This window comes from Salvelinus sp. IW2-2015, unplaced genomic scaffold (genome assembly GCF_002910315.2).
Source record: "Salvelinus sp. IW2-2015 unplaced genomic scaffold, ASM291031v2 Un_scaffold2353, whole genome shotgun sequence".
NCBI lineage: Eukaryota > Metazoa > Chordata > Actinopteri > Salmoniformes > Salmonidae > Salvelinus > Salvelinus sp. IW2-2015.
Genome location: NW_019943678.1, coordinates 1 through 8783, shown reverse-complemented (window position 1 = coordinate 8783; position 8783 = coordinate 1). Strand labels below are relative to the sequence as shown.

At 42.6% G+C, this 8783-nt stretch overlaps 1 protein-coding gene across 1 annotated transcript in view; it reads right to left on the bottom strand.

The window, feature by feature from the left end:
* The window catches only part of ecm2 (extracellular matrix protein 2, female organ and adipocyte specific), a gene marked incomplete at its 5' end in the record, with an annotated part of 14172 nt that extends 7217 nt beyond the window's left edge, over window positions 1-6955 (bottom strand). The window contains 4 exons of the mRNA XM_024140987.2: window positions 575-732; window positions 958-1093; window positions 3655-3770; window positions 6187-6955. Coding sequence (XP_023996755.2) covers window positions 575-732; window positions 958-1093; window positions 3655-3770; window positions 6187-6955 — 1179 coding nt within the window. The remainder of the gene's footprint in view (window positions 1-574; window positions 733-957; window positions 1094-3654; window positions 3771-6186) is intronic.
* Window positions 6956-8783: the final 1828 nt, after the last annotated feature.

The following is an 8783-nucleotide window of genomic DNA, read 5'->3' as shown; positions in this document are numbered from 1 at the left end:
AAGGCACGTTCACGCAGATGAGCAGGGACCCTGGGCATCTTTCTTTTGGTGTTTTTCAGAGTCAGTAGAAAGGCCTCTTTAGTGTCCTAGGTTTTCATAACTGTGACCTTAATTGCCTACCGTCTGTAAGCTGTTAGTGTCTTAACGACCGTTCCACAGGTGCATGTTCATTAATTGTTTATGGTTCATTGAACAAGCATGGGAAACAGTGTTTAAACCCTTTACAATGAAGATCTGTGAAGTTATTTGGAGTTTTACGAATTATCTTTGAAAGACAATGTCCTGAAAAAGAGACGTTTCTTTTTTTGCTGAGTTTATATATGAATATGTATATAAACATTTTCCTCATAAAGTATAATTTGTTGTTATTGTCCCCCACTACAACAAACAGATCCTTAAATACATTTTGTCCATGAAACATTTAATTGAAATACTTTAGAATTCCATGCATTCCTATGGAGGACTGCTCCTACTGGGGAGAGACAATAAGACCGACCGGTGGCGTCAAAGCCTCTCCATGGCGTCAGTCATCCAGGGTTTATATACATCTTTGGATAAAGCAGATAAATCTCACCAGTAGAGATGGAGGCAGGCCCTGCGGGATGGTCCTGAAGTGGTTTCTGCCCAGACGGAGGTAGGAGAGCTGGGAGAGGGGACTGAAAGCTTGATGATCCACGTTCCCTTCGTTCAGGACATTTCCCTCCAACTCCAAGATCAACAGGCTACTCAGACCTTTCAGAAATCACACAGCAGTGAAAACATTTTCCTATAAAAGTCTCCCTGTGCTGGTTATGGTTCCACTAACAAATATTTACGTTTGTGCAGTTGAAACGTTTTTTTTTTTGATTGAAGCATTTCAGTTTTACAAATATTATTTCCTGAAATGGACCAAAAAGTACTTTGAAAATGTTTGTCCCGTAACTAGTAACATGTAGATTTGTTGTTTTGTTTGGTTACCTTGGAAGCTATTCTCCTCGATGCCTTTGAGGTGGTTCTCGTTGATCTTGAGTTCCTGTAGTGTTGATGGGAGATCTGTTGGAACCAGCTCCAGGAGGTTGTTGTCCAGGAACAGGCGGCTCAGGAACTTCAGGCCCTGAACAACAATCATTAACAACATTAAACAACGTGTGTCTTTGGGCTATTTAACAATTCTAACCAATGGAAAATAAAGTACTTTATATATCTAGATAGATGTTGGAAAATAAAAAATAATCTGTCATTTTGTGGAACGGGAAACCCATAAAGAAATGTAAATATTGTACATCGGAATGTCACAGTATCAGACCTGGTTTGAAATAGTTATTGGGACTATTCCATTGGTTCCATTAAAGAAGGCAAACTCAATGAAGCGTACCTAAAGTATTGGAAAAGAAAAACGATCAATGTTGGCACTCTGTCACAATATTTTTGTTAACGAAATCAAGAGTTCTTGCTGTAGAAATGTCCTGATTGTCGCACCTCGCCTTTTTCTGGTGATATAGTACCTCGGTGGATCTAGCTGGCTGGAAATAAGTTTCTCTATCCCTGTTCCCCTGAGGTTTCTCTATCCCTGTTCTATCCCTGTTCCCCTGATGTTTCTCTATCCCTGTTCTATCCCTGTTCCCCTGAGGTTTCTCTATCCCTGTTCCCCTGAGGTTTCTCTATCCCTGTTCCCCTGAGGTTTCTCTATCCCTGTTCCCCTGAGGGTTCTCTATCCCTGTTCCCCTGAGGGTCCTCTATCCCTGTTCCCCTGAGGGCCTCTATCCCTGTTCCCTGAGTTTCTCTATCCTGTTCCCCTGGGGTTCTTATCCCTGTTTCCCCTGAGGTCTCTATCCCTGTCCCCTGAGGGTCCTCTATCCTGTTCCGTGAGGGTCCTCTATCCCTGTTCCCCTGAGGGTCTCTATCCCTGTTCCCCGAGGGTTCTCTATCCCTTTCTATCCCTGTTCCCTGAGGTTTCTCTCTCCCTGTTCCCTGAGGTTTCTCTATCCCTGTTCCCCGCGAGGTTTCTCTATCCCTGTTCCCCCTGAGGGTTCTCTATCCCTGTTCTATCCCTGTTCCCGTGAGGGTTCTCTATCCCTGTTCCCCTGAGGTTTCTCTATCCTGTTCCCGAGGTTTCTCTATCCTGTTCCCTGAGGGTCCTCTATCCCTGTTCCCCTGAGGGTTCTCTATCCCTGTCTATCTGTTCCGCTGTGAGGTTCTCTATCCCTGTTCCCTGAGGTTTCTCTATCCCCTGTTCCACCGAGGTTTCTCTCTCCCCTGTTCCCCCCCTGAGGTTTCTCTATCCCTGTTCCCGCCGAGGTTCTCTATCCCTGTTCCCCTGAGGGTCCTATATCCCTGTTTCCCCTGAGGGTTCTCTATCCTGTTCTATCCCTGTTCCCCGAGGTTTCCTCTATCCTGTTCCCCCGAGGTTTCTCTATCCCTGTTCCCCTGAGGGTTCTCTATCTGTTCTATCCTGTTTTCCCCCTGAGGTTCTCTATCCTGTTCCCCGATTTTTTCTCTATCCTGTTTCCCCTGAGGTCCTCTATCCTTTCCCCTGAGGTTTCTTTGACTAAGGACCATGGAATGTAGTTTTTAAAGGCCTGTGCAGGTTTGTGTCAGAGCAGGGTGAATGGGGGGGATGCTACCTTCAACAGGCCTCCTTCCTTTAAATTCTGCATGGCTTAAGAGTTTAGACTGTGTTTCATTGTGCAAACTAATTGGCAGACTGGCTCCAAGAGTCTTGCTACAGTTTTAATTAGCTCATGTTGGTTTAAAACGGGAGAAGTGAGATTTTGGCGTCTGTTGGTGCCTTCGCAAAGTTAAAATCATATATCTATACTGCTATGTCCATTTGAGATTCAAGAGTGAATGTAATTGTAATTGTGGATATTCTCCAATATTCCAAGAGTGAATGTAATGTAATTGTGGATATTCTCCAATATTCCAAGAGTGAATGTAATGTGATTGTGGATATTCTCCAATATTCCAAGAGTGAATGTATTGTAATTATGGATATTCTCCAATATTCCAAGAGTGAATGTAATGTGATTGTGGATATTCTCTAATATTTCAAGAGTGAATGTAATGTGATTGTGGATATTGTGGATATTCTCCAAAGTGTAATTGCAGTAATTAACAGAGGATGGTTGAAGTGGCCATCACTAAAGAGATGCTTTCTCTATAGACAAATGTGTCATGGACTCCAGATCCAAATAACCAGGCTCTAATTTTCAGTTATCAAACAATATCTGCTATCTAACCTGTGTTCTCTCATCACTGTAGTATTGTGTTCGGGCCTAGTCAGGACTCTAGCATGATAGACCGCTGTTTGTTCTGGGAAATGTACAAGATGGATTTAAATATTGACTGTTTAAAACGTAGACTTTGTTTTGACCAGAGAGAGTGAGTCAAATGTCCCCCTTCTCGTCCCCCACCATGTTGACATGCTTCTGTTTGTTCACATATTCATCTGCTTAGACTGTTCCCACACGGTTCATATTTCATTGGTTGGACAGGCTCATTGGAAACAGACTCCTTATTTTGAAAGCTTGTGGGGCAATGGCCGCAGAGAAACAGACTCTTATTTTGAAAGCGTGTGGGGCAATGGCCGCAGAGAAACAGACTCTTTATTTTGAAGGAGTATAGGTGCGATGCCAGCAGAGAGGCAGGCTCTTATTTCAAAGGAGAGACTCTTACTTTGAAGGCACGTGGGGCAATACCAGAAGTCACCAACTTGTTCTTGCTCAGGTTAATCCACTCCAGGTTGGGGATGCCATTGAACGCCCCCATTGGGATGGTTGTGATGGCGTTACCTGCCGGTAAGTTAAGAGACATATTAATCTAAGGAATAACATGAATATCATCCATGCTGGGGATAGTATTTTCACCTCAATCATTAAGCCTGGACTCCATAGCCTGGTGTTATAGTGTTGTTAAATACTAGTGTTCAGAATGACTGGACTCCATAGCCTGGTGTTATAGTGTTGTTAAATTTACTAGTGTTCAGAATGACTGGACTCATAGCCTGTGTTATAGTGTTGTTAAATACTAGTGTTTCAGAATGACTGGACTCCATAGCCTGTGGTTATAGTGTTGTTTAAATACTAGTGTTCAGAATGACTGGACTCCATAGCCTGGTGTTTATAGTGTTGTTTGTTAAATACTAGTTTTCAGAATGACTGGACTCCATAGCCTGGTGTTATAGTGTTGTTAAATACTAGTGTTCAGAATGACTGGACTCCATAGCCTGGTGTTATAGTTTTGTTAAATACTATGTTTCAGAATGACTGGACTCCATAGCCTGGTGTTATAGTGTTGTTAAATACTAGTGTTCAGAATGACTGGACCTCATAGCCTGGTGTTATAGTGTTGTTAAATACTAGTTTCAGAATGACTGGACTCCATAGCCTGGTGTTTATAGTTGTTGTTAAATACTAGTGGTTCAGAATGACTGGACTCCATAGCCTGGTGTTATAGTTGTTGTTTAAATACTAGTATTCAGAATGACTTGGACCTCCATAGCCTGGTGTTATAGTGTTGTTAAATACTAGTGTTCAGAATGACTGGCTCCATAGCCTGGTGTTATAGTTTTTGTTAAATACTAGTTTCAGAATGACTGGACTCCATAGCCTGGTTTATAGTGTTGTTAAATACTAGTGTTCAGAATGACTGGGACTCCATAGCCGGTGTTATAGTTTTTGTTAAATACTAGTATCAGAATGACTGGACTCCATAGCCTGGTGTTATAGTGTTGTTAAATACTAGTATTCAGAATGACTGGACTCCATAGCCTGGCGTTATAGTGTTGTTAAATACTAGTATTCAGATGACTGGACTCCATAGCCTGGTGTTATAGTGTTGTTAAATACTAGTTTTCAGATGACTGGACTCCATAGGCCTGGTGTATAGTTTTGTTAAATACTAGTGTTCAGAATGACTGGACTCCATAGCCTGGTGTTTATAGTGTTGTTAAATACTAGTTTCAGAATGACTGGACTCCATAGCCTGGTGTTATAGTGTTGTTAAATACTAGTATTCAGAATGACTGGACTCATAGCCTGGTGTTATAGTGTTGTTAAATACTAGTTTCAGAATGACTGGACTCCATAGCCTGGTGTTTATAGTGTTGTTAAATACTAGTGTTCAGAATGACTGGACTCCATAGCCTGGTGTTATAGTGTTGTTAAATACTAGTGTTTCAGAATGATGGACTCCATAGCCTGGTTTATAGTGTTGTTAAATACTAGTGTTCGAATGACTGGACTCCATAGCCTGGTGTTATAGTGTTGTTAAATACTTAGTGTTCAGAATGAACTGGACTCCATAGCCTGGTGTTTATAGTGTGTTTAAATACTAGTGTTCAGAATGACTTGGACTCCATAGCCTGGTGTTATAGTGTTTGTTAAAAACTAGTGTTCAGAATGACTGGACTCCATAGCCTGGTGTTATAGTGTTGTTAAATACTAGTGTTCAGAATGGCTCTGTTGTACTTTCCATGACGACGTGTCCTGCAAGTCAAGACATGGTCCAAAAGCTCTCATAGTTCTAGTACGTACCATAATTATGCCAAGCCTCCATAATTGCAGTATATAAACCAACAAGCATGGGAAACTAATAAATCTATCCTCCAGTATTTATTTATTTTCTTCTTTAGTTTCTACTCCTATTAACTTTAGTCCCTGTGACCACATTAGGAATTACCATCACAACGACTAAACAAAAACACTACTCACTTCTCAATAGAAGTCTCTGCATAGGGATTGGTTTTTGTGTTTTGGGTGATTTGTGAGTGAAATTTTTGGTTTAGTGTCTTAACACGTTATATGATGGTGTGTTGTCTACCTTATGCAGCACACACGCACACACACAGCTGCCTTAAAGGAAAATTCCAACCAAATAACTATCGTTTGGTATTTGTTTAATTAGTAAATTGTTGATTTAGTCCCAAGATGTTTTGCATGCCAGAAATCATATTTTCAAGATATGTAACTTTCAAAGTACAGAAATACAGCCGGTAAAACGCAGCATCATATGATGCCGGCTGTATTTCTGTACTTTGAAAGTTACATATCTTGAAAACATATTGGAACTATATCAACAATTTACTAATTAAACATATACCAAATGATCGTTTTTTTGGGTTGGAGTTTTCCTTAAACTTCCTTCACTTCCTTAACTTCCTTAAACATCCTTAACTTCCTTAAACTTCCTTAACTTCCTTAAACTTACCCTCCAGGCTCAGAGACTTGAGTTCAGGGATGTTCAGGGGGGGGAAGTTGGTCAGCTGGGCGTTCTCACACGTCACGATGACATCAGAGATATCACAACCTAACGGGAGGGTGTTCCCAGGTCTGCGTACCACCCCTCCCCAATCCTCTCCTCCATCCTCCTCTTGTTCCTCAGTGGGCTCGGCTAGGGGAGGTGTAAGGAGGTCCTCTTCGGTCGGCTCCTCTGGAAAAATCTGGAAAACATCTCCTCTCAACAGCCACTCTACGTCTTCCTCCTCCTGCTCCCTCTCCTCTTCTTCCTCCTCTAGCTCCCTGAGTTTCTCCTTCAGGTCATCCTCGTGTCTCCTCCTCTCCTTCTCCAGCTTCCTTTCCTGCTCTTTCATGGCCACCTCTGCCTCCTCCTGCCTCTTCTCTGCCTCCTCCTTCTCCATCTGCAGCCGCTCTTCCTCGCGCCTCCTCTCATCCTGCAGCCTCCTCTCCTCCTGCAGTCTCCTCTCCTCCTGCAGACTCCTCTGTTTCTCAGCCTCCTCCTTCTTCTGTTTCTTCCTCCTCTTTTTCTCGGCGTCCTTCTTGAGAAGACGTGCCTCCTCCTCCCTGTGCTCCTCCTCCTCTCTCTTCAAGAGGAGTTCGATCTCGGCCTGGGAGCGGGGCACGGCGGGGTCAAGGTCAGGGTTCACAGGGTCGTTGGGAACTGGGGAATTGCCAGAGAAGTCAGTGACGTCACCACGGGCTGTTGGCCCAGCCAACCAGAACCGCAGAGTGTTAGGGAAAGAGGAGAGAGGGAGAGGTGAGGGATGGAGGGAGAGAGGATGGAGGGAGAGAGAATGGGATGGAGGGAGAGAGGATGGGATGGAGGGAGAGAGGATGGGATGGAGGAGAGAGGCGGAGGGATGGAGGAGAGAGGCGAGGATGGAGAAAGATGCGAGCGGGATGGATGGAGAGGATGGGATGGAGGGAGAGGGCGAGGGATGAGAGAGAGGCGGCGAGGGATGGAAAGAAGCGAGGGATGGAGAAAGAGGCGAGGGATGGATGGGGAGAGGATGGGATGGAGGGAGAGGGGCGAGGGAGGAGCAAGAGGCGAGGGATGGATGAGGAGAGGATGGGATGGAGAAAGAGGCGAGGGATGGGATGGGATGGAGAGAGAGGCGAGGGATGGGATTGGAGGGAGAGGCAGGGGATGGAGGGAGAGGCAGAGGATGAATGGAGAGAGAGAGGTGAGGGAGAGGCAAGGGATGGAGAGAGAGGCGAGGCAGGGAGGGATAGATCCAGAGAGAGAGGGATAGAATGGTGGAGGCATATTCATGTTACTACGATAGTTAAGATAGTACTACGATAGTGAAGATAGTACTACGTAGTGAAGATTAGTACTACGGTAGTTAAGATTAGTACTACGGTAGTAAGATTAGTACTACGGTAGTGAGATTAGTACTACGGTAGTGAAGATTAGTACTACGGTAGTGAAGATTAGTACTACGGTAGTGAAGATTAGTACTACGGTTAGTGAAGATTAGTACTACGGTAGTGAAGATTAGTACTACGGTAGTTAAGATTAGTACTCGGTAGTTAAATTAGTACTACGGAGTGAAGTTGTATAGAGATAGTACTACGGTAGTTAAGATTAGTACTACGGTAGTTGAAGATTAGTACTAACGGTAGTGAAGATTAGTGACTACGGTAGTGAAGATTAGTGACTACGGTAGTGAAATTAGTACTACGGTAGTGAAGATTAGTACACGGTAGTGAAGATTAGTTACTACGGTAGTGAAGATGTACTACGGTAGTGAATTAGTACTCGGAGGAGATTAGTACTACGGTAGTGAAGATTAGTAGCTACGGTAGTTAAGATTATCACTACGGTAGTTAAGATTAGTTAAGATTAGTACTACGGTAGTTAAGATTTGAAGATTAGTACTACGGTAGTTAAGATTAGTACTACGGTAGTTAAGATTAGTTAAGAGTAGTACTACGGTAGTTAACATTATACTACGTAGTTAAGATAGTACTACGGTAGTTAAGATTAGTACTACGGTAGTTAAGAGAGTACTACAGTAGTTAAATTAGTACTACGGTAGTTAAGATTAGTACTACGGTAGTTAAGATAGTACTACAGTAGTTAAGATTAGTACTACGAGTTTAAGAGAGTACTACAGTAGTTAAGATTAGTACTACGGTAGTGGATAAGATTAGTACTACGGTAGTTAAGATTAGTAACTACGGTAGTTAAGATTAGTACTACGGTAGTTAGATTAGACTTACGGTAGTTAAGATAACTACGGTAGTTAAGATTACTACCTGGTAGTTAAGATTAGTACTACGGTAGTTAGACGTTAGTACTACGGTAGTGAAGAATTAGTCTACGGTAGTGAGATTAGTACTACGGTAGTTTAAGAGTTAGTACTACGGTAGTTAAGATTAGTTCAGAGTACTAGCGTAGTAAATTTAGTACTACGGTAGTTAAGATAGTACTAACGGTAGTTAAGATTAGTACTAACGGTAGTTAAGATTAGACTACGTAGTTAAGAGAACTACAGTATTAAGATTCAGTACTACGAGTATAAGAATTAGTACTAGGTAGTTAAGATTAGTAACTACGTATTA